The sequence below is a fragment of the Montipora capricornis genome, chromosome 6 (genome assembly GCF_036669925.1).
Source record: "Montipora capricornis isolate CH-2021 chromosome 6, ASM3666992v2, whole genome shotgun sequence".
NCBI classification, from domain to species: domain Eukaryota; kingdom Metazoa; phylum Cnidaria; class Anthozoa; order Scleractinia; family Acroporidae; genus Montipora; species Montipora capricornis.
The window spans coordinates 47206492-47231491 of NC_090888.1; the positions used below are offsets into that span (position 1 = coordinate 47206492).

General features: G+C 38.3%; 2 protein-coding genes across 3 annotated transcripts in view; one reads left to right on the forward strand and one right to left on the reverse strand.

The window, feature by feature from the left end:
• The window catches only part of LOC138052308 (monocarboxylate transporter 10-like), a 13414-nt gene extending 7462 nt beyond the window's left edge, over window positions 1–5952 (reverse strand). Inside the window, exons 1-2 of the mRNA XM_068898712.1 lie at window positions 5825–5952; window positions 1–215 (exon numbers count right to left, since the gene is read on the reverse strand). The exon at window positions 1–215 is cut by the window's left edge and continues 80 nt beyond it. Coding sequence (XP_068754813.1) covers window positions 1–140 — 140 coding nt within the window. The 5' untranslated portion in view covers window positions 141–215; window positions 5825–5952. The remainder of the gene's footprint in view (window positions 216–5824) is intronic.
• A 3018-nt stretch (window positions 5953–8970) lies between these two features.
• LOC138052304 (microtubule-actin cross-linking factor 1-like) overlaps window positions 8971–25000 on the forward strand; it is a 95126-nt gene continuing 79096 nt past the window's right edge. Inside the window, exons 1-11 of one of the 2 annotated variants that reach the window (XM_068898708.1) lie at window positions 8971–9155; window positions 16229–16290; window positions 16607–16702; window positions 17630–17707; window positions 18566–18658; window positions 18744–18841; window positions 19864–19947; window positions 20813–20928; window positions 23098–23210; window positions 23503–23643; window positions 24856–25000. The exon at window positions 24856–25000 is cut by the window's right edge and continues 37 nt beyond it. In XM_068898708.1, the coding sequence (XP_068754809.1) occupies window positions 9083–9155; window positions 16229–16290; window positions 16607–16702; window positions 17630–17707; window positions 18566–18658; window positions 18744–18841; window positions 19864–19947; window positions 20813–20928; window positions 23098–23210; window positions 23503–23643; window positions 24856–25000 (1099 nt within the window). In that variant the 5' untranslated portion in view covers window positions 8971–9082. Of the gene's footprint in view, window positions 9156–13679; window positions 13981–16228; window positions 16291–16606; window positions 16703–17629; window positions 17708–18565; window positions 18659–18743; window positions 18842–19863; window positions 19948–20812; window positions 20929–23097; window positions 23211–23502; window positions 23644–24855 lie in introns of those variants that run through there. The other variant, XM_068898707.1, reaches the window with a different exon arrangement.

Here is a 25000-nt window from a genome sequence, read left to right on the forward strand (position 1 = left end):
ATGAAGTTCACTAAAAAGGTACCACAACACACCACCCATCCCCACTCTCCCTCGGGCTTTTCACCATTATCAGGGTTTTTAGACAGTTCTGATGGTGCATTTTCAGGCAGAAACAGCTGTTTATCAGATTTGTCTGTCATGACTGAAAAGCTGACAGCTTAAGAAAGGATTCTTCATGTGAGATTCAGCAGATGATATGCATAAACAGGACGACTCTAAAGAGAAAAAAAAGAAGATGCGCTAGCATAAAAGATAAAAGAAGTCTTACACTGTAAAGACAACATGGATTAACTTCCATTCAAAACTGTTGTTTTCCTGCTGTGTGAAATCATAATATTGATCATACAAAAAGGTTAAAGTGGTACTATGATCAAAAAATCATTTCCTTTTTTTCTTGAGATTTCGAAAGCGTGTTTGCTTGACACCTAACTGGCAAAATTTTGCGCTTTGAGTTTTATCCAAAGGCTGTTTGTTTTGAGTGTAAGTTTTGGATTTCACGGTCTGCCATTACTCACGTTCAAAACTGGCCGATTGGACCTCAGAGGGTTGGATCTAGAGAAAATGACGTCATTTACTCACTAGCTTAAAATTTCAGCGTGTAAACGCAATTTATTATATATGCAAAACACAGGTTTAAAAGTCTGAAAGTCCGAAACTCCCATGCTGCATATTAATTTGGCCGCGTACACACGCATTGCATTCTTAAACCAGTGAGTCTTTGACATCATTTTCTCCTCGACCCAGCTCTCTCAAGATTTTAAAGTTAGTAATGGTCGACCAATAAATAAGAAATTCCAGTTAAAATAAACAGGTGTCTTTTTAAAATCAGAACTTAAAACTTGGGTCAGTTAGTGTTTAGTTAACATAGTTTTGAAATCCAAAGGAAAAAACGAATTTTTTTTTTGGTCGTAGTACCACTTTAAGCAACACATGAAACAGTTTAAAAGTCCCAAAAACCAAACAATTCATTTGAATCAGCAATAGTTCATCATCTTTGTTGTATAACCAAAAGCAATACACTCCCTGGAATTTCAAACTTAATCATGCATGTGTGATAACAATTAACATCCACTATAAGGTCAAACTAGCTTTCAGATCATGGCAATCACAGAGTCAAGGGAATAAATCCACATGAATTTCTCCTTAAAATAAAATTGACTTTTCTTGTCATTAATTTGGAGAATCACTTACTGTATGCACAGGCAGTGATAAAATAACACAAACTTATGTCATTTTACAGGAGTTTTCACTGAATGAATCTTAACTTGGAAGGTTATGAAATTCAGTAACTTTATTGAACAGATGCATAATTCCTGCCTTTTGGCTGACCTTAAATTAAAATAAATTACTTTTATTATAATAAATTATAATGATAAATTATGATTAAAATAATTAAAAATAATAATGCACTGGATGTAGTAAACTGGTGCAGAGAGAGTACAGAATGAGACATTATAACACATAGGAAAAGCTATCCAGTGGGACCTCTGTAGAACAAAAGGATTTGAACACAACCCAGAAAGTGTTTTCTGTGTAGAAAATGTTAACTGGAAGATCTTGTGGGATTTTATGATACAGACGAACAAATAAATGATTTTTCTTTCGAAGATGCTAGAGTGGAGCAATGTCAAGAGGAGAAGTTTGAAAAGGATCACAACCTGGCAAGGGAAATTAGGAGAATTTGGAACATTAAAGGTTATTCCAAGTGAGATTGGTGCTCTGGGGACAAGCCCAGAAGCTTTAAAATCAAGCCTTGAAAAGATGGGAGTAAGTATTGGCTTAGATTACTTGCAGAAGTCTGTTTTTCTTGGTACGACAAGAATCTTAGACTGCTCGCAGTTCCTTCTGAGTTAGTTGAACTGACCGCTTTGGTTATGCAAGCAAGCCAAAGGGAGAAAGGTGATAGAGAGAGATATAGGGACTGCACGATCTTCTGTAACTGACGCGTTCAGAATCTCCCGTTGCCCCAGCAGTGGGAAATTCGGATTCATCCGTTAACAATGGGCTGCTGTCAGATTTTTTTGACGAGTGAATTATTTCTTGTCTTAATTGTGACACCAATCTTTCTTCGATTTTCCCTGGTAAAAGAGAAGCACGATATGGCTTTCGCAGTTTCGATCATTTATCCCTTCAAATGGCTAACACATTGAACCCAAACAAGAACAGAAACTTACAGTTGAAGATCTCCTATCGGGGAAGTATGCTATGGCTGTGCTACCAACTGGTCTTGGCAAGATCATTATACATGTATATAAGAGCTTTGTAATCTTAAAGGATATAAGTGACCCAAATCAAATGCATCAATCGTGGTAATAGTTCCTTGTTGCAGCATCAATGAAGACCAGATTCGGTCAAACGATTATCTATGGGTTGTTGCCTTCGATAAGAAGGGGAATTTGTTGAAGGACATGGCTTATTATTGAGTCATCTTTTCTACAGAACAAGCTGTATCTTCTGACTTATTTGATGATAGATGATGAGTCGTCCGTTCTTAACAAGAATTTGTACCTAATAGTTGTAGATAAAATCACACCATCGAAACTTGCCAAAACACTTCAACATTAAATTGAATTAAACGCATTAGTTTTTCTGCGGTTTCCTTTTGGAATAGTTGATTAAAATCGACATGCACATAATTATTCCCATGCCGTTTAGTGTTTCACTAATTAGATTAGCAGAATCTGAACGTGTCAGTTACAGAAGATTGTGCGGTCCCTATCTCTCTCTCTAGCACCATTCTCCCCTCGGCTCCCGTGCGTGACCAAAGCAGGAGGTTCAACTAACTCAGAGGGGACTGCTAGCAGTCTACAAGAATCTTAAGTAAGGTTACTGGTTGTGACTTGGCTTCGAGGAAAACTCCTGCAGATTACAGCTGCTGTGTGTGTAGTAATAACCATAATAATAATAATTATTATTATATTTTTTATTATTATTATTATTATTATTATCATCATCATCATCATTATCATTATTTTTACGTACATGTATAAAACAAAATATCAAGCAGAAATTTTGTCATTACAGAATCATTGCATAATCTTACATTTGACCAGCCAAACATTAAATTACCGTCTGCTGACTTAGAGTTGTCTAGTATGATAACATAACATGACTTTCCTCAATGTTGGATCTAAATTGCTTCAACAACTGCAAACAGCGGTCTCCTAGTTTTCTTTTATTACATGTAAATCAGTTGGGTGTTTGAATTACAATAGCTAATTTGGGACTTGTCAGAAATTAGCAGGGGGGAGGGGATGGAAAACAGGGCAGGGTCATAGTGTTTTGAGTACTTCAAAAGGGAGGGCCATAAAAGAAATAGACTGCAAATGACAGAAGGCCACAAGATATTGTGATCATACATGTAAAGGGATGCTTTAACATTATTTTATAACACGAAATAAATACAAACCATGTATGAAAATCATGGCTTTCAAAATAATTATGTCCTGCCATGTAAGTCCTCCAAAGCAGTAATGCAAAAAGTCCTCTGTTAAATCGTCCCTCCAAATATAAGCCCCCCCAGGAGCTTGACGTACTTAGACTGCCCTAATAGTTGAAATTTACTTTCAACTATAAGGCTAGCCCAATCGATTTGCAAATGCAAATTCTCTGTAGATAAGCAACTCTGAATAATATAAGCCCCTCCAAATATAAGCCCCTTGAAAAAGGCCTTTGAAAAATATAAGCCCTGGGGCTTATTTTTGGAATTTTACGGTATACTAATAGCATTTATAATTCCTTGCTCACAGAAGGTACTTCCTTTTCGTCAAGTTTCGTACCCAGAATACTACACAAGAATTTCTTTTTGTCTCAAGAACAGGTGGCAAAGTTACATCATGTCACATTTAACACTCAATATCAAATCTCTATAATGTAGTTTTAGAAACAAATAAATATTTTCTTGCTAATAATTCGGCTTGAATTTGAATCTAAGAAATTCCTAAAATGTGTTCCAATGAAGCAAAAACGTTTATTTATGTAAGACTTACTTTCATTTTCTTAGCATGATGGGTGACTTTTGCAGAGAGCTTAAAGTGCAGGTTGCAGGTCATTGTTTTACCCTAACTGAAACAACCCAAACCTTTACAAAAATGCTAACCTTTAGCTTAAAGAATATTTTTTAGGCCTGATGTTAGCATAAGTAAAGGTTTGGGATGTTTCAGCTATAGTGAAAGAATGACTTCAGGGCTCAAGACTAACGGTAACAAACTAGCCACAGGCTAGTGAAATTTCAGTTTTGGCTAGTAGATTTTGAGCTATCCCTACCCTTTGAGGCTAGTAAAAATTGTGAAGCAGAGGAGTTCTGGACGAAAACAAAACTGAAAATTATTTCAGATGAATAAGGCAGGAGGAGAGAATAGAAACTAATACAAACAGAAACTGTCAGCGGATTTCATGGATTCCGAATTAACTGCCTTAAAACTGATAAGTTAAAAAACAACAAAATAGGAAACCTAAGCGGGTTACAATTTGCCCGCGCCCCCTTGTGAACAATTTTTTTCAAAAATGATTAACCACGTGTGAAATCATGAGGAACTGGTTGTGTTTCATTTATTGTAAAACAACAAGGCCAAGAGGTCATGTACTTAGAAGTTACTGCTTTGCGCTTGAATGTGTAGAATGGTGTTTTCATGTTTAATGTTAAACCTGAAAAAGCCCAATTTATAATAAAAATGACAAGCCTTTCGACAGACTTTCTAATAAAAGTAATTTTATTTATGGTTTATTTTTAAGTTACTTTATTCTGCATTTTCCATACTCCAATGCAATAGTGTGAGTTGCAAAGTTTGGCAGCAGGTCTATGACAATTTGCCTCAAGGCCGCAAAAACTTTGCCCTTGTGAAAAAAATACCTATGGACAAACAGTTATCAATTAATCACAGTAGATGTAAGTGTCTTAGCCATTCACTCTCTAGTGATCTATAATTAATGAAAGGCAAGTTTCAGAATTTTAAGAATTAAGAATAATTATATTGATTAGAGAGCAAACTCATACAATGAGATTGAACACATGAGAATATTTAATAAAAGTGGGAGCTGTGTTTGCAAAAGTGGAAATTTTTTCTGTGATAATTTTTAGATGTAACAAGAAATGTCTGAGCTTGACTACTGACTCATTACAAATGAGTGAAACTGCGCACGACAAGACTGGCTAGTGCAACTTTAGTTTTGGCTGGTGAGATCAGACCTGCTACTAGCCAATGAGGCCAGTAAGCTAAAAAGTTAGTCTCAAGCCCTGGCCTTGCAACCCTAACCTTCAACTAATCAGTGTGCAAAGAAAATGCTTGCCCACTAGCCCAGGGCTAGTGAATTGTCCTGTAGGGCTACTGGATTTTATCCCATCACTTGCCTGATGGGAAAGTGAATCTTTGACAAAATTAATATTATTGTTGTGCTTACAAGGATTTTTTCAGGCTAGTAAAGTGACTTTCTTGCTAGTACATCCTGGCTACAGCTTGCCCAAAGGGCAAGCAGGAAAACTGACTTTCTTTGCACCCTGAACCTGCAACCTGAACCTGCAACCTCCTGTTTACAGCGGCCAAAACTTTTGCCAAGTTTAGATGTAATGTAGATGAACATGAATAATCCTAAAGAATCTCAAACGCTGAAACATCAATGCCATAAATTGAGTTCTCAGTCAGAATAATCAACTCTACAACGAATGTTTCATTTAATTAACGTAAGGTTGAAATATTAAATATTGTTTAATTAATTAAAAGGTACAGTAGGTGTAGTTAACTCGAACTTTATAATACCTGACTCTACATAGAAGAATTAGTGTGTTGCTTCGAATTTAAACTTATATGTTAGTAACGTCTTATACCTTTATACACAGCCGGTAAAGTATCTTGTAAGACGACACAACAGCAACTGTTCCAAACTCGTAAGTCGTCAACAGCATCACAATCGCAAAATGTTAGTATTTGGTCTTTATACCGTGGGAAGAACGGCAATAGATGACGCAATACCATATACACGTGAAAGGAAAATTAGGAACTGGACTGGCACGTTGAAACTAACGGATTATAAAAGAAAAACGAAAATTGATTCTTTTCGGATTAACGTTTAAGATCTGTGGTCCTATCTGCATCGATATGATTATCATATTTTTGCTATTTTTATTGTCCCGAATAATTTATACTTGCATACTTCGTACATGTATATTCCATACAAGGCAAGGGGAAAGTCGCCACTTGGAGCTTATATGTCTCGGTATCTGTAGCATGACTGAGAGTCAAGCTTACAACTTTCCCCTGGACGGGATGCCAGGCTATTCCATGGTAAAGCCCAGTGGCAAGTTGCCGCTACCCAGCTATATGCCTGGGTAACGAGCGAGAGAGAGGAGGAGAGAGAAAGCTTGCAGCTGGGCCTCGAAACAGCGAGCATACACATCGTTCATCACACCACCGAGCCTCCACTACCATACACTGAAGTTAACAGAGCTTTTCGCGCGTCCTGGATGCTTCTTGGCTCGGTAAACATTCACCTTTATTCACTCCCACTTTAATAAATAATTTGTACTTATGACACGTATCACTTAGAAAACCCTCAGCTCCTGTCATTGCATTGACAATGCTTATTTTTTCGAATTCCACATGGTAATTAGTTTGTTCGAAGTATTGGATTCGACTCCGTTTTGGAATTACTCCAACACTGAATGGTATCCCTACCTTTTCAATCCACCTATCAAATCCTTTGGTGACACTTCCAAGGGCTCCTATCACTACAGGTACGACTTCTACCATTTTGAGTTTCCACAATCTTCCGATCTTTATTATTGTTATTATTATTATTATTATTGTTATTATTATTATTATTATTATTATTATTTATTATTATTATTTATTATTTTTATTAATGACGCACTCAATGCACTACAGTGTATGCGCGCTGAAGCAACCAGGAACGCACGGTGTTTGTTCTGTATCATAGAAGTGTTGGCGTGTAAGTCTATACGAATAAGCCAGAAATAATAATAATAATAATAATAATAATAATAATAATAATAATAATAATAATAATAATAATAATAATAATAATAATAATTCTTATATTGCGCGCTTTCCATGAAATGATCAAGCGCGCATTACATGATTTCTATGAAAAATTTCTGCAGCATCAGAGCAATGCGGACCGGGTTTAGTTCAGGCAGGGGAATAGCGTAAGATTTTGAAGGTGTACGCACACGAAGGATGTTTCGAGCGCCCAAGGCGCTCCAAACTAGGGGGGTCTAGGGGCATGCTCACCCTAAAAAGTTTGAGATTTAGGGTCTCGAAAATGCCATTTTCGACTATTTTCGAAGACATTTTAATAAATAAATGCGAAGGAAAATGCAGTAGTTAGTTGTTTATTTTACCCATCTGCCGAGTTTTCTCTGCAGCAAGCTACAACACAAACAGGGGGTTTACATTACAAGCAAAGGGCAAGACGTCGCAAACTCTGTTATAACATCATCATCATCATCATCATCACATAACATATCCTTAAAAATAACCGGGAACTGAAGGATTGGTGATACTGAAGACTGACACTGCCGGTGTGGGGACTTCGACTGTGCTTTCGTCCACTATTACGTTTCTTGCCCTTAAGTCCTGGCCAAACGGGTCCACTGAACATGTTAGTGTAACATCATCCAACATTGTTGAATCGAACATGTTGCACTCGTTTGGCCACCATGTTGTATGATGTTGGAACTTGTTGAACGAAGTTTGATTTCCATCAAACATCGTCTTCAACATCATCCAACGTTTCTTTTGTTCTAAGGTGTGACCAACAGTGTTGCATTTGTTCGGACATCACATTTAACAATGTTGCACGCCCGCGTACGCTGCGGCTATCGGTATCCATGGAGATGTCAGTCAAATTAGTACAAGCTACGGAGTGGTGAACGAGCAAAGTCTTGAATATCTGAGCAACGAAAGCTTAAGCAATCTCCCTTCGAACAGAGAGCCCTTCTTGTGTTCAAAGCTCTGACTCAGGGGCATGGCGCCAATGTATCTGCAGGATCTTTTGGAAGTCAAGACCTCGGGACGCTACTCCCAACGCAGTGACGCCCTGGATCTTTCTCAAGGTTCCCCACACCTGCATGGTGCAAGACCTTTGGAGACAGGGTATTTTCTGTTGCAGTTCCTAGATTCTGGAACACCCGTCCTCTTGCTATCACAGAAAGTGACTTAATTGAGAATTTTAAAAGGAATTTGAAAGCGCCAACATGGCGAGAGTTTGTTTTCTAAGGATTCTGGGTAGATTTTGGCTACAGACCCTTGCGTCCAAAATTCTGGATCCAACATGTTGCATTCACTCCCGCATTTGGTCACCTCTTTCGACACTCTTCAACAGCGTCCAACAATGTTGGATCCGTTTGGCCAGGCCTGAATGGGTTAATGAGAAGATACTGGAAATACTCCCACACAGAGACACCAGTTTAATTCGAAATTTAAAAAACTTGGCCTGATTTTATGAGGACCAAAAAAAAATTAATGCCTCCATGGAATAAAGAATCCCGGATTTGAGCTGTACGCACGGGCGCACGTGCTTATATGGACGCTACGCCACTGTCAGGTGAAGTGCACCATGGGCAGAAGAAAGGCCTATATATGATATCTTCTTGGATGTGATAAGAGGTTGTGTAACTTGTTGTTATAGGTCTCGGTGCTCGGCCTTAAACGCCAAAATAAACCTATGATTTTTTCGTGTTTGTGTTCTGCGTCGTGGAGCTTAAATTTAATGAATTAGTAAACTTCTTTGAAAAATTGGCATAAATCGTGACTGAAAGAATTTGAACTTCTGCTTAACGGAGATGACGTGTCGACGAGTTGAAAATTTGATTTTGTTCATGCGAAGCGGCTGGTTCCCCACTTTTGATTTCCTCATTGTTTATTTTCCGTTTGTGCCTTTGTTATTCAAACTTATTTGTTTAAACTCGCAAGTTTCTTTTCAAATGCAAAATAACGTAGAGCGAGAATTCTAGGAATGTGCTCGTAACAAGCAAACTGAATAGACTTTTGGAAAAACTCTTAGCTCGAAAGTTCGGAGAAGTTGGTTCCGCAAGCGCGTTAAAGGGACCACCGTTCGCGTCCTGATGGCCGCCCTTGAAAGACAGAGCGAAACTCGAGAATCTGCAGTCTTCCAGAGAACTATACGCGAAAGGACAGGTATCTAAATGTGTGCTTTTCAAAGTTGTGTGGCATGTCGTCGAAATACCTTTTGATCCTACTCATCTCTTGCAAAGAAATTATATTGTGTTGTTTAGCTATATCCTGGCTTAGTATGGTATGGAAATAGGTCTGCTTCCCTTCTCAGATTTTAGCTCAGGTAAAAGAGCACGGCTTCTAAAATCTGTTGTTAAATCTTACTGGTTTCTTTCATGCGAAGAAAAATGTTTGTCTCAGCGACTTGTGAAAGAGCTTGCGCAATTTGCAGTGATTTTATTCATTCGTTAATTTGCCAAACCGCAGATTACGTTTTTGCTCCAGTGGTGTTAAGTCAAGATGCCATTAATACAAAGTTACAATATATCAAAGAGATAGATTCCCTATGAAATAATTTCAATAATTTATTCTCGAAACCGTAAATTTCCTGTAAAGTGGATTGTAATTTACATACTTTTGTACTTTAATAGCATTGTTTTGCTCGAGTATGCATGTTTTGCCGTTGGTCAGTAATCAACTCTCAATGATTTGAATGTAATGAACACTATATGCCAACAGCATTTCTATTGGTGAGAATCTCGAAATTGCCGTTTTATCAGTATTTAGCCGCAAATCGCATGCAAGCTATTATCTTCTTTATTCAAGATGTTTATTTTCTAGAGTTATGATTCATAACTATGTGATTATCTTTTAAGCGCACTATTCTTTGCGAAAAATGCGGATTACACCTTAATGTGTTTTTAACTTGAGATAGTAAATTGCCATATAATTCAAGGTTTTTTCTCCTTACATTTTTGCTGTATAGTCTTTTTTCCTGTCATAAGAATAGGCCATCGTCGTTCAGAAAATATTTTTGTTAACGTTTTGCAGTTAACGATCAAAATTTTGATTTGCCGCCTCATATTCTAGTTTACCTTTTATAGCCATTGATAGAAATGCTTAATGCAAAAACCACCAAGGGTTGGAAAACAAAACATAGGGGCTATCAAGTCCTCAAAGTATTCGATTCTAATAAGTTTCGGCTCTACGAAAAGCAATGTTTATTGCTCTTCAAATTAAATACGGTAAGTGACATCTCACAGAGACTTACTCGTTGATCAGTAAACAATTGGATATCTATTTTTGGAGGGAAGGGGAGGGACAGCTTTATCAGCATTTCGATCGCGCAGAGATCACTAGCATACAAATATACTACAGCTATACTATAAATGCACTACGCTCTGACGAAGGGCTAAACGCTCGAAACGTCAGCTTTTAGAATCTCTGTACGGTGGCCAATTTACATTATCAACTCCGTTGATAAAACCAAATTTTTGTATAAATACACTACACCGACCATGGTGACTTTGACCATTCAAGACAGAGATTTCCGTGTCCCTAGTGATCCGTTCAGACAATCATAGCTTTTCTTTTGGCATGTACAGATTCAAACAATACGGATCTTATGTAAATAATAGTATGCATTACTGGGGAGCCCTCAAGCTATTATTTTCTGTAAATGCCATGTCTTAGACAATTGTCTCTGCACGATACAAAATTACCAACCTTATAATGACGATATAATGTACTGTGTTGTTTCAAGGCCTTACGCACATCATTTCATATCATATCATATCATATCAGAAATGGTTTAACTCTGATCCATAGCCCAGAACATATCCTCAAGTTGATAAACTTTTTAATTTATCCTCATCCCATAGCCCTTCTCATACGTCCTACTAGATTTGATCTGCGATAAAAGCACTGAACCATAAATTTTGCATATTTAAAGTGCCGCGAAACCCAATGAGAAGCCATTATAAATGGCAATAAATGATTAGTTCGATAGCAGATTGACCAGGCAAGTAAGCCCAAGCCTTAATACAAAAAAACTATATCGCAAAGTTGCATTACATTGTGCGACACAACAATGCTTAGTTAGATATGAATTTTACGTTACGTGCGCAACTGAAGAGAGAAGCAGACAGTGCATTTTTACCTTTCGACACACTCATCCGAAAAATTGGTTTTTGTCCTGAGCGGGACTCGACAGCACCCACGTGACCCTGATTACTAGTCAGACATGCTAAGCCACTACACTATCAAGGCTACCACGTTGGCAAGGCAGCAGATTAAGGACTAGACTTAGCGGCGTTGGGATCCTTAGGGCCCAACTTTTTTTTTCACTTGAGTGTGTATCCTTGCCTCTATAGAACAAATGAAACAACAAATGAAACAACAAATGAAAGTCAGAAATTTCGAAGCAAATGAAAGGCTTTACTATACGCAGCTAAAGAGAGAAGCACAAACAATGTATTCTTACCTTTCGACACACTCATCCAAAACGTAAAAATGCACTGTGTGTGATTCTCTCTTCAGTTGCGTAGAGTATAGCCTTTCATTTGCCTGGCAATATCTGACGTTCATTCATTTACGTTACGTGGTTTCGCATTTAATAGTGGAGCGCGGGAGAACTGACAATTCGCACATTTTTAAACGGATGACAACGTCGAAGTGACCGGTGACCCAGGATAAGAAAGCTGTACCAACCACTCTTAGTTCTCTGATTATTTTGCATGTATTTCCAGGCAATGAGAAAGTTAGTGCTCAATGGGCAAATTTGTAGGGACTTAGGGGCTGCGTACATTATTAAACTCGTCCCGGCGTGAGTTGCATACCGGGATGACTACTTGATTTCGTATCATCTTTACATGATGGCTACGCACTTTCATATGAAGCACACTTGACGTTCATTACATACATGACGAGATTCAGGCATGCGCTACCCCTTCCAGTCCACCCAGAGGTCAAGTTCATACCGAAACTAATAGTTTTACCTTGTTTACACGACACTGTTGTGGGATATCGTACCGGAATGAAATTCTCGCTCCTGGGTGAACTCGCGCCGGTATGACTCGTTCCGGTATGGCATTTTCTGGTGGTATTATGTAAAGGAATGCAGATCCACAAAAGACAACTGGAATAAACTACCTCTGGGACGAAAGTCGCCTGGGAATCATGTAAACACCGCCTTACAAGCCACATTTCGAACCCTCTGATTGGACTGCGTAATGCTCGGTGCACTTGGACGAGAGTATTTATGCACTAAGCGATTTAATATCGATCAGATAATAGTGGTGAAGAAAGCATCGATAACTCAGTGGATCCCACAAGTATGAAGCCTGAAGAGAAACTGACTTTGATAAGAGGATCAGTTCCAATTATTCACTGCCGGAGTATGGTTGGCGCATTAGTGAGAGCACTCGCCTCCCGCCAATGTGGTCCTGCGTCATATCTGGATGCAGTTTGTTGGTTCTCTACTCTGCTCCGGTTTTCTGCTGTCCTCAAAAAACCAACCTACGTGATTTGATTTCTGTAGAGTGTCCCCAATTAGTGCCCAAGCTTATAGTTATAATTATAATTATAATTATAATTAACAATTAGATTATGAGCTCGAGATTTCTATGAGGTGATAGTTGATGAGGCCGAAGGCCTCATAGAAATCGAGAGCGAATAATCTAATTGTTTTAGTGGAATTCTTACTAAAATTCACTTCAAATAACGGTTTCCAGTTATTTCTTGACGTAATATTAAACTTTGCGCCTGAAAAAGATCGCTGGGATTGAATTGCCATTTAAAATCTAAGTTGTGCGCGCGAGCGCATCAGCTGTTTCAATAATTTCAACTTTTTTGAAACTCAAGAAACCGTAAATTTTCCTTCGTTTAGACTTCTCAGGTATAAATTGGCAAGATTGGCAAGATTGGCAAGATCGTTACTTGTATCCGCTTCCAAAAATTCTTAATTTCACGTTTCAAATCGTGGCAAATTTCTGTCTTTTCTGACTCCTTGTTTTGAATTCTTGTCTCAAAAATGAACATGCTATATCAATTAACATTGCAATCCGTTCTCTATTGTGAACAACCAAAATAACGATGATGATGATGATCATCATCGTCATCATCAGCCTCTGACCTCGAAGCGTTCAGAGCTCGTATTTTTTGAGCTTAAAAATTCCTTATTTGGATGCAACGTAGCTCGTGCATTTTTTCCGCGCGTGCAGCTTTGAACTTATTTTTGTCATATTTGGGCATAAAATCCCCAGGTTCGTTCCTATGGAAAGAACTGTAAGTTACATGCTTCAAGGTCATGTGCTTCTGCATTAACTTATCATCGCTGCGCTAATTGTGCTATAAAAACTCAACGGTTTTTTCCCTGTTGTTTTAAGAAACGCATCGCCATGGCCACTGCCACTAAATAGAATTTGATAGGAACAGGAAAAAAAAGATGACACGTTTTTTGTTTCTGATTTTCCTACCATCTTAATCATCGTTTGGTAAAAGAAACACATTTAAATGTTGTGAAAGACTTTCCGATATGGCGCCTCTGTTCAGAAATGGCAATGGCTTCTTTCCCTGTCAATTTATTCAGCAAACCCACGATTTACACTGAATTTAAAAGCGAGCTGTCATTTATTAGAGGACGGTTTGCATATAGACATATCGACACCACCTGGTTTTCCCAGATAGATATGCGACTGTCGATCACTTGGTATACTAATTTAACGAATTTTAAGGAGCTTGTATTTGCAATTTTGTCTTTTTCTTATAGCACTAGTGTGTGCAAGTGCAGTTCTGTCTAGTTGAAAATACCTTTAAAATTCTTTTTGAACAAAATTTCGATCATTTTGTGTTCGAAAGCCAAACACGGTTAAACGTTGATGTAAATGGAATTAATGTAAGCATTCTGGACGTAAACCACTCTGGACAACAAACATGGCAGAATCGAATGGCAGCTTTACTTCCAGTAGAGCATCTTCGCAAGTCAAGATGATTTTCATTAAAGGAAGAGGTAAAAGCAGTACAGTTTCACTTATTCATCTGTTTTTAATTGTCTTAGCTTTATTATAACTCTTTACTGTTGCAGCCAATGGCCAATTTTCTTTAAGACAGGAAGCTTAAATTATGCGCAGTTTGTTTGTGTATGTAATTTTTATTTCAAAACCGTGGAAAAGTCAGCCTTGCAATAGTTTCCAAGAGCTAGGCTCGCTTCCGCTTTGTTTATGCATGTTCTTTCTTTTTTCTATTTCGGTATAAATCCTCAAGGATCAGTAAAATTTCTTCTCGGGGTGAAAGATTAGAGGATATACAGTTAACGACTGTAGTCTGCTTAAGTGTTTTCCTTATATTAGATGAAGGCGCTTTCGCAAAGACTTCTTTGGCACTGCCGTGATCTTTTACAACTACTACTAGCGACCGCCAATTCGGTGAATAGTAGTTAATTATTCATATATTTGAACGTGGAAATTAAGATACATATGGTTGATTTAGTATGTGCTAAAACAGTGAGATAATATAGCACAAAAAGATGATTTTAACTCGTTTCTTTCTGCAACGATTACAATATTTTCGGGCACAAATCCCGCGCGAGTTGCCCGGGGGGGAATAGTTAACAACTATTCACCGAATTGGAAGTGGCTAGCGGTGGATATTTACCGAGCCGCGAAGCGGTGGGGTAAATATCTGACAATGAGGTGAATAGTTGTTTTAGTATATACTAAAACAGTGAGATAATATACACCACAAAAAATTAATTTGGATCTTTTCTTCACTTGTCACGGATGCAAATCGGGACGCCATTTTTTCCTGAGTTGCTCGGAGGTAAATAGCACAGGATATCCGGAGTTTGACGAGCCAATCAGCGCGCGAGTTCAACGCCATCCACTGTTTTAGTATACTAACAAAGGATATTCAGAGTTTGAGTAGCCAATCAGAGAACGCCTTCAACAGTATCCCTTTTGCGAGACGACCGCAAAAACCACACTGGGGGAGTCCGTGCAGGCCTGACATTAACTTCCTAACATATTATAACTTTATATATTCTATCATTCAGCTCTTACGGGATATAAATCAACCTCACAAGGGATCAGCTCCCAGTTGACTTGATGGATCAAATAGTAGAACGATGCAGCGCAATAGCACTGTCATGGCCGGTGCGAGTCCAATTCCAGCCCATGAAGTTTTTCAGGCTTGCTTTGCAACTGCTAAAGTCGCTCAAGTATCATTGAAGTAACTGGTCTTGACCTCCCGTATTTCAATTTCCGCATTTCAAGTATATAAATAATCGTACATATTCTATCATTTATTACCAACATTGCTAAACCATTGCACGACAAAGCGACTTTTTTCTATAAAAAATACACATATTTGTTAATGTACAAGGACAAAAATTTGTGTCGAACGTTGATATATGAGCACTAACGAAAGTATGGCCTGAAAAAATCAGGTTTTCATTCCGTTACTGCTCAAGGAACTTTAATAGTTGCGATGATCAGCATTTTAACTTAAAAATTTGCGTATTACAAGACCCTTCAATGTCTAGCCAATCAGATTTATTACCGGTTTTTCTTTCCGCGTTGTGGGAATAGTTATCATCAGCTAAAGAAGTTGTGGCCGATATTGAAAATATATTCTAGCTGGGAAAAAAGAATCAAATTTGCGAGAAGACAAATCAAATTAATGTTGAAATGAGGTTCTTGCCAGCCCATTAGTTTTGGATCCATTTCTTTCACCTTAGGGTGTGCGCTTGTGCCTAGTCGCCAAAGTTCGTCATTCTCCTCGATAATTATATCTTCGTATTATGTTGAATATTGTAGTGATAGCGTGACTGACTGTTATATTAACTGACGTAAGTTATGCTGTTGGAGTCTCAATGATCATCATATATGTAGCCAATATGCTGACAAAATGTTACTTTTTATACCAAGAGGTCTCCCTTGATTCATTAGCTAGGGTAGTTGAAAGATACCAGTGGAGCACAATCGCAGTCTTAAGCTCTCATTACGCCAGGATTTTGCTTTGATCATTGTCTCTCAAGGAAAACAGATCTGATATCACATCCGCTGTACATGCCTGGCAAATTATTCCCAATGAAAATTTACATTATTAGACGCTAACGCTGATAAGAAAGTGACATAATATCATTTTCTTGAGGTCGATCTCTAGCTCTTGAAAAAGTGATGTAACATACTATTAAGCGGATGATGCTTTCATGAACTGCATGTTTAGTCTTGATGTATTTCTGGTTTTTTTTCCAACAGGCGAAAGAGAGGAAATCCACAAGAAAACATTTCGAAAATGGATAAACGCCAAACTTGCAAAGGTAAGCGATTTAGACAAAACAAATTATCCCCAATGATTTTGACGCTTAATTTTTTCTTTACCTTGTGTTTGAAACTTTTCTGTAAGCACGACCAATGCACATTATTAAGAGTTTAGCTAATACATTTTTTCCCTTTTCTTTTCTTTGTTTCCTTTTTCTGGTTCGAGGATCCAGTAGTTTTTATTGCAACACTGATCAGTTCGAGAAATTAGCATGCTCTAAAAAGGCATAAATGAACCAAAGGACTCAAACCTCTCGCTGCTCAAATTGTAGTTTTCAGTGCTAACGTTTCTTGCCACTGTTCAATTTCCTACAGGCCGTACCTCCGCTGGAAATTACGGATCTTATAGAGGAAATACGGGATGGTCACGTGCTTATCTCGCTTTTGGAAGTTCTTATTGGACACCCACTGGTTAGCCATTTTCATTTATTACATGTTTTATTGTCCCTACCTCTAATGCAACTATTAGGAGTTTCCGGTGTAGTGCGCCCCTGTGAAGGGCGGGGAACTAGTTGCTTGGACGACGGGCGAAAGGACAACTGAAAGAGCAGAGCCATAGTCAAGACGCGAACCTACGACCTACTAGAACTCCTGGGGGACTAGCTCGTTTCTCTAGTTCCTGAATAGACAATGTGTCCCGCAGGACTGCGCGCTCGCCTACGTTTTGCCTACGACTCTAATTCAGTTTTCAATTGTCCTTTCCCCCGTTGCCAAGCAACTAGTGTCCCGTCCCTACCTTTATTTTTAACTGAGTCATTACTTTCACCTAACCAACGTCAAGCATCATATCAAATTCACTCCAGTTCACTTTGACGATACACCAAGGCCATGTTTTCAATGTCCCTGGTAGTTTTCTTTATAACACGACGGCAGTTAACTAATTTGTGAAAGGTTCTTTGCACACTTAAAAGTCTACGTAATCCTTTCGGTTGCAAGGTGTGCCCCGATTTGTTTTTCCTAACCTTCTTTTTCTTTTGGTTTAACTTAGCTAAGGCTGACGTGTTTCCTTTTTAGTTTTAATGTTTTTTTTATGAAAGTCTTAGTTTCCATTGATGCCGGATCAACTTACACCTATCGTGTAAGGGTTGGGATTTAAAGAAGCAAGTAATTATATCCTCGATCTCTCGTACCTTTTGCGTAACTACACCATACTATGATTACGAAACTAACACTCGACGAATTAAAACAGGAAGTTCATTTCGAAGTAACTATCGCTGATTTATTACTATGAACCTATCTCAGGCTGCTACATATACATTCTTGACAAAATAAGTACGATTGTGTATTTCGTGTTCTGCATGCTTTGTTGATTCCCTTTATGATCCGATTCTTTGTCAGAAAAGAGAAAAAGGATGCACACGCGTTCACAAGTTAAGCAACGTAGCCACGGCCTTGAGGGAGCTGGAGAAGAGAAAAGTAAGGAGATCAACATTTCCACTTTAGTCTCTTGATGGTCAACTATCAATAGAGTTTCTTTACAAGTGTGATCAGCGTCCATACAGTACTCGTCCATGAGAGCAGTCCATAGGATACGTTCAGAAAACAGTGGGGAGCCTATTGTTTTCTGGCGTTCGTGCAGCCGTCGTCGTCGTGCTTCGTGTCCTAAATTAACACAAAAGAACTACGTTCTACTGATAGAGCATTTTTACATTACGTCAAGGTCGTCATGTTGGTTTCCCAAACAAATCCGACGAAAGTAGAACTGTACGTTCTCACACTCTTGTTCTGTTCCAAAAATGACCAATATGGCCCTCTATGCGCACCAATCTAACTATTTTAGAGACTGTAAAGAGAACGTAGTACCTGCGTGGCTGGAGTAAAAGGCGGAAGAGTTTGAGGGATGGTACAAAGCGGCCAAACTTAGGAATCCGTGACATTATAGTGTAAAATAACGTGCCCAGAATGCCTGAAAGAAATAAGTTAACTGAAAAGGTTTATTGCAACGATACATTGTGTGGTCGATAAAGTGTCTTTTTTTCCTGTAGAAATTTTTTTTTGACTCCGATGTGTCAGCCATCTTGGTTGAGCCATGGAAGTAGCGATTGCATTACGAAGAGGAGGAAGCTGTCGGTTGTATAACTTGTCAGGGTCCTTGTTAAGCTTCTTGTTTCAGTCACATTTTGAGTTTTTAAAGCTCCTCTAACCTTTTCAAGTAGTTTTGCCATCACAATTGTGCTAGTTGCCCTTTCATGTCCATCTCTCTTATCTTCGAATTCCCATTACCTTTTTCCATGGTAGACTTATTAATTGTCACTCATATCCCCTGCATCTTAGGTAAAACTTGTTGGAATCAGCAATTCCGATATCGTCGATGGAAAAAGCACTCCCATTCTAGGCCTTGTTTGGAGCATTATTCTTCGTTTCCAGGTAGGTATCAATAGTTTAACGCACAAAATAAACCCTAAGGAATTTTCCATCTCAAAAACGTATCTAAGAGTTATTCGTCGACCAGGTGCAAGGCGTCATGGACGAAAGTGACAAAGATAGAAGCGTTAAAGACTTTCAAGTGGAGAAAAAACTGCTCTCTTGGTGCCATACCGCACTTGATGGGTAAGTTAATCATTAACTATCACTAGATTCTAGAAACGTGTTTTGTCGCTGGATTTTCTAGCTGAGTCAATAATCTTTACCATTTATCTTGAGGTCTTTACGAGCTAAAAAAGAGAGCTTTGATCAGATCACTGTCAACAGCTCCTTCAAGAAAGGAATTTACGGGGTCTTTGGGAAGAATTTATAATGCAATTTCAGATTTCCAATATTTCCTATTGTCAGACATGGTTCACTGTACATGATCGGTAATACATATGCCCTAGTCACTGACAGGAAGAGCAGGATCCGATGAGCTTCACGATTGAGTATCTCGGGAGAAAGAGGATATCCATCAGCTCGCTGTTAAAAGCTTTGACTCTGTCATCAAGCATTTCCTTTCCAATGGCTTGGAGTATATTAACTTCTTCAGACGGCTGTCAAAATTTAAAGGAAGCTTTTAACGAAGGTTTTGCCTCCTTTAATTCGAATGGAGAGGCCATGGGAAGTCGTTGAAGGGCTTTCGATGTGACGTCTTTAATCTTAGTAATTCATGGGGAAGAAGGTTTGTTAGAATCTTTCGTAAAAGCCAGCTTGCATAAGAAAATTGAGAATGAAAACGATAACTCCATTGTCCTTCAGCAACAGGGATACTTTGGGTTGTGATCAATCCGGCTGGGATAAGAAGTCCGCCTTTCTCCTTCTCGTGTACTTTAACCTCTTACGGCTCTTCTGTGAGATTATTTTTCAAGAATATTTCCTCCGAATACCATCCTAAATAGGATTCTATAATGTGCACGTTTTACTGAAAAAGGTTATATGCGTTGTGACTAGGACTGTTTTCACGCAACGTGGGCATGGAAATTAATGTTGTTTTTTTTTTGCTCTCAATGGGTACCAATGATTAAAACGCCACTGAGTTTGTTTGTGCATGGCTCTTCCTCTTTTGCTTGCGTTGTCGCGGAACTAGCGCTTAGAGTTTCATTTTCATTTGCCGATTATTCCTTTAAAGAATTAGATTGGAATGGTTTTCTTCACTTTTGAAGGTACGAAGACGTCGTAAAACTGAAAGACTTCACGACAAGTTGGAGAGATGGTTTAGCGTTCAATGCCATCATTCATACGCATAAGTAAGGAACAACTATCATATGAGACGGTATATGCTTATAAAGTAAAATCCTCAAGTGACGTGTGTGCAAAGAACAAGGTGTCAGCGCCACAGGTCCGAAAAAGATGTGCTTTGTCAAAGATGTCAAATTCGGGCTTATCCACCTTTCAATCGTTGCCAGATAGTATTTTGCAACGACCAATTTCTTTAATTTGTTATATTTACGGGTTACTGTGAAGACGCTGAAGAGAGGGATGACGACGACGACGATAATGATAACGACACTTGTGATGGTGCAAGTACTATTCCGCGAGAAGGTATTAGGTGTAGCCTCCAAAACATTTAATACGTTCCTCACTGATCCAAGATTGCTCTTGTCGTCTTACCACTGGATTAAAATTCCAACAATCTGCCGAGTAGCTGAGTATTTTTGCGGGGTGTAGTTTGTATTAAAATGTGTAAATCCAAGGCAAAATCATTCTTATGACATCGATAGCCTCAGTGCTTTTTGGCTAAAAGTGTTAAGTAAATACGATTTTAGGGTGATTTTCATTTTTTGAAACTATTTCAAATCTATGGCATTCGTGCGATGAGTCACTATTGCAAGGTTTTCTCAGCATTTGCTTGAAGAGCACTGGCTCAATAAGTACATAAAACTTTCAATCTTTTCTTCCAAAATGGGTTCCGTTTTTCCGAGTTGAGTGACGGTGTTTTTAGCTGATGGACTTTTTTGTTGTGTAGTGCTGCGGCTGTAGGTGTTTAAAACTCGAGGGTCAGTTTGTATCAATTGACTTGGTAAAAGTTAAGTTAAATTAAGTTATGTTAAAACAACCATTCGCATTTTTCCAGGTCAATTGAGTTTCACAGTACCCATGTTTTCTGTCTAGGCCTGAACTGTTCCAATTTGAAAGTCTTTTAAACAACGACAACCGCACAAATCTAGACCACGCCTTTACCGTGGCAAACGAGGAATTCTCAGTGCCCAAGCTTCTTGAACCTGGAGGTAAGAGGAGTCTTCCCTGAATGCAACCCTTCCCACTTTAGCTTTGTTGGTGGGGAATGGACAAAGAACGCCTACTCGCTAAAATTTACCTTTTACGAAAGTTAATGATAAATGGTCAGTTAGTCAGTCTCTTGTGCCTCCCATATCAAATCGTGATTTCGCAGATAATCACGTAAGGGATGAGTTGGTGAGTTTTAAAGTGCTACTATGACAAAAAAATCATTTCCTTTTTTTTTTGGCCTTCAGAAAGTGTTTGCTAACACCTGAATGGCAAATATTTGAGCTTTGATTCTTATTCAAAAGCTGTTTACCTTGATTGTAAGGTTTGAATTTCACGGTCCGCCATTAATCACGTTAAGAACTGTTCGATTGGACCTCAGGGGGCTGGATCTAGGGAAAAGTTACTCCATTTACTTAAAATTTTAGCGGCGTGTAAATGCAGCTTATTATATATGCAAGACGCGAGTTTAAAATTTTGAAAACTTTAACTCCCATGCTGCATATAAATTCAGCTGCGTACTCACGCATTTCATTCTTAGTCTCTTTGATATCGTTTTCTCAAGATTTTAAAGTTAGCAGTGGCGGACCATTAAAAAGGAAAATTCCATTTAGAATAAACAGGTGTAGACTTAGATCAGTTAGTGTCAGTTAACATAGTTTTGAAATCCAAAGAAAAGAAGAATTGCTTTTTGGATCATAGTAGTTTACGTAAGGTACCTTTTTCGGCTATTCTGTCTCGTTCACTTCTTACAATTTGGGCGAAGTAGCCTATAACTAAATTGTTACGAGCAGTTACAAAGTGAAAATAGAGAAGGAAAGATTCTCTATTGCATGCTCACGTTGTCATCAAAACCTCAAATTTGGTAATTTCACGTCGTCATTATGCAGAGTACCGCAAGAATCCGTGCTAAAATCCGTGCTGCACGTGCAGCACGGTCATTTATGTTCTTTTAACCAATGGTATCATTGTTTTGCGGCGTTGTCGTGTCCGTCGCCGTCGTAAAATCTTAAGCTCCCTATTATTAGCGAAATGAGGTAACTGCCCGATTGCATAACGAACGGAAAAAAGGCTGAATGAATGAAAGAGAGTGAGTGAGTGAGTGAGTAATGCTAATGGTAATGGTAATAGTAATGGTAATAGTAATAATAATAGTGTTCTTTATCGCGCCTTACTCTCCAAAGAGAGGTATTGGTCCAGTTACAATAAAGGTTTGAGCATTAACTAATAAAAATACAGAATACCATTTACCATATCCGTATACAAGGAATTAGAAAATTCAGCTGCGTACTCACGCATTTCATTCTTAGTCTCTTTGATATCGTTTTCTCAAGATTTTAAAGTTAGCAGTGGCGGACCATTAAAAAGGAAAATTCCATTTAGAATAAACAGGTGTAGACTTAGATCAGTTAGTGTCAGTTAACATAGTTTTGAAATCCAAAGAAAAGAAGAATTGCTTTTTGGGTCATAGTAGTTTACGTAAGGTACCTTTTTCAAAAAATATAGAATCGTATGTGATACGCATATCTGTGGGAAAGGAGGATGACAGTAAGAAGAAAGATAAAGAACTAATAACGATGGACAGGCTTTCGTTCATGTTGCAGACAAGCAGATGGAGTTTTGCTGAAATCGAAATTATTTAAGGCTATGAGTTCTCCCTCTTTCGAGGGAATAAGGATTTGACGGTTAGGCTGAATTACATGTGTGATTTAAGTTATAGTAATAAGTTTTGAAAGTCCACAGAGTTTCAGAGTATGACTTTAGTGGACTGGTGTACATTAATATGTCTTTCAAGAATCTTGTATCGTTTCCTATAGCACCGTTTCATTCATTTGTGGTCTACAAATGGATGCAACCAAACTTGTTCCAATTTGGCATGGACGGAACTTTTTAAAATTATAATTAGTGTTTTGCTGAAATACAGGCACGTTTCTGACGAGTTAAATTTGCAAATGATTGTATCTATGCCTCGGCTTTCAAAGTTAAGCACTATGGGCTCCAAACAACTACCACCTGGAGCCTTTCGATCTCAATTCACTTTTCAGTTGTAACTTTCGTGATTAAGGTTGACGGCATAAATACCAAGTTCACTTTTTATCGAGAACGAACGCATTCTGAACACAAGACGGTTTATTAAAAGTCCTTTCGTTCTTTGTTTTTTCACCGACAAGATATCGACGTGGAGAAACCTGATAAGAAGCTTGTCATAATGTACCTAACCAGTTTATATCACGGGCTCAGAGAGTACTCGCCCCAAGGAGGAAAGAAGAGAAGGAAGCTGGACGTAAGTTTTTATTGATTTTATTTATTACTTATTTATTTTTATATCGTCACTGCTTTTGTTTTTGCTTTTGTGGAGGTTGGCCCAAAAGATGGGTTTTTTTTTTGAAAGTGTGAGATAGTTTTGTTCCTTGGGAAAAGTGATTGAAATACCAGTCGTACTAAGAAGTCAATGCACAGTGATCGCGTTCCGGCAATGCTAGAGGGATATAAAGGGAATGCCATAATCTGGTATCTCTAGCTTAAATCAGTTCCAATAGTGAAGGGAACTTAATCGTTAAATTTTTCTTTTCCAGGATTTAAGTGGTCTTGACGAATATCGGAAAATGCTGGAAAGAGTCAATGAATACATTTCACAAGTAGAAAATAGGGTCTCTACCAAACTAGAAACCATCAACCGTTTTGCAGAACCCGAAGAGGAATATAAGGCATCAAAGGTGAAACTGTCATTGTTATATTAGAGACCTTAAGATCTACGACGGCGACGTCAACGAAAACGTCACCTCAAAACATCAGTTTGCTTTACCGTAAGTCTTTCGCGGCTATTCTGTCTCGTTCACTTCTTACAATTTGGGCGAAGTAGCCTATAACTAAATTGTTACGAGCAGTTACAAAGTGAAAATAGAGAAGGAAAGATTCTCTATTGCATGCTCACGTTGTCATCAAAACCTCAAATTTGGTAATTTCACGTCGTCATTATGCAGAGTACCGCAAGAATCCGTGCTAAAATCCGTGCTGCACGTGCAGCATGGTCATTTATGTTCTTTTAACCAATGGTATCATTGTTTTGCGGCGTTGTCGTGTCCGTCGCCGTCGTAAAATCTTAAGCTCCCTATTATTAGCGAAATGAGGTAACTGCCCGATTGCATAACGAACGGAAAAAAGGCTGAATGAATGAAAGAGAGTGAGTGAGTGAGTGAGTAATGCTAATGGTAATGGTAATAGTAATGGTAATAGTAATAATAATAGTGTTCTTTATCGCGCCTTACTCTCCAAAGAGAGGTATTGGTCCAGTTACAATAAAGGTTTGAGCATTAACTAATAAAAATACAGAATACCATTTACCATATCCGTATACAAGGAATTAGAAAATTCATATCGCTTATTACATTTGTGAATTAAGAATCTTTTTTTCTTTTTTGAAACATTAAATGGATATATTTACCTATTGTTTTAGATGTAACTTTGTTTTCCGCTGTAAGTAAATACTCCGTCTTCTCGTTAGCACGTAAACTGGTGTGACGAGTGTCCAGTGAGTGAGTGAGTGTGTGAGTGAGTGAGCGAGCTAGTGATCGATCCATCGATCGATAAAGGTTACTCTGTTGTTTAAAAAGAAGGATTTTTTGAAATTGGAATTGCTGTTGTTTTGAACATAAAGTCAAGGAGGATCATAAATGATGCCACCACGAAGTTGTTTGAATAATACTTAATACCTTTCCATTAATCCATCAACCTGTTGTTTGGTCGGATCAAAGTCATCGCTTTATTGTGCATTGCAGGGCGAACTTTGCCGCCCTAAAATGAAATGTGAAACTGATCGATCGACGATGTGTAATTAATGAAGTTTTAAAGCAGCAACCTAACAAGCATGTGTTTATTCGGGGGTAAACTTTGAGAACTAACTCTTCGTCCTCTTGCCTCGTATATAGGCTCTCAAGGACGATATCGAAAGTCACGTACAAGACGCGGCAATTGTTATTGAGAAAGGAGATGAGGTGAAAAGTAGCGGCAAAGCAGATGAGATTCAGTGTACCGAGATCACTAATGAAACTCGATTGCTTCATGAGCGCTGGG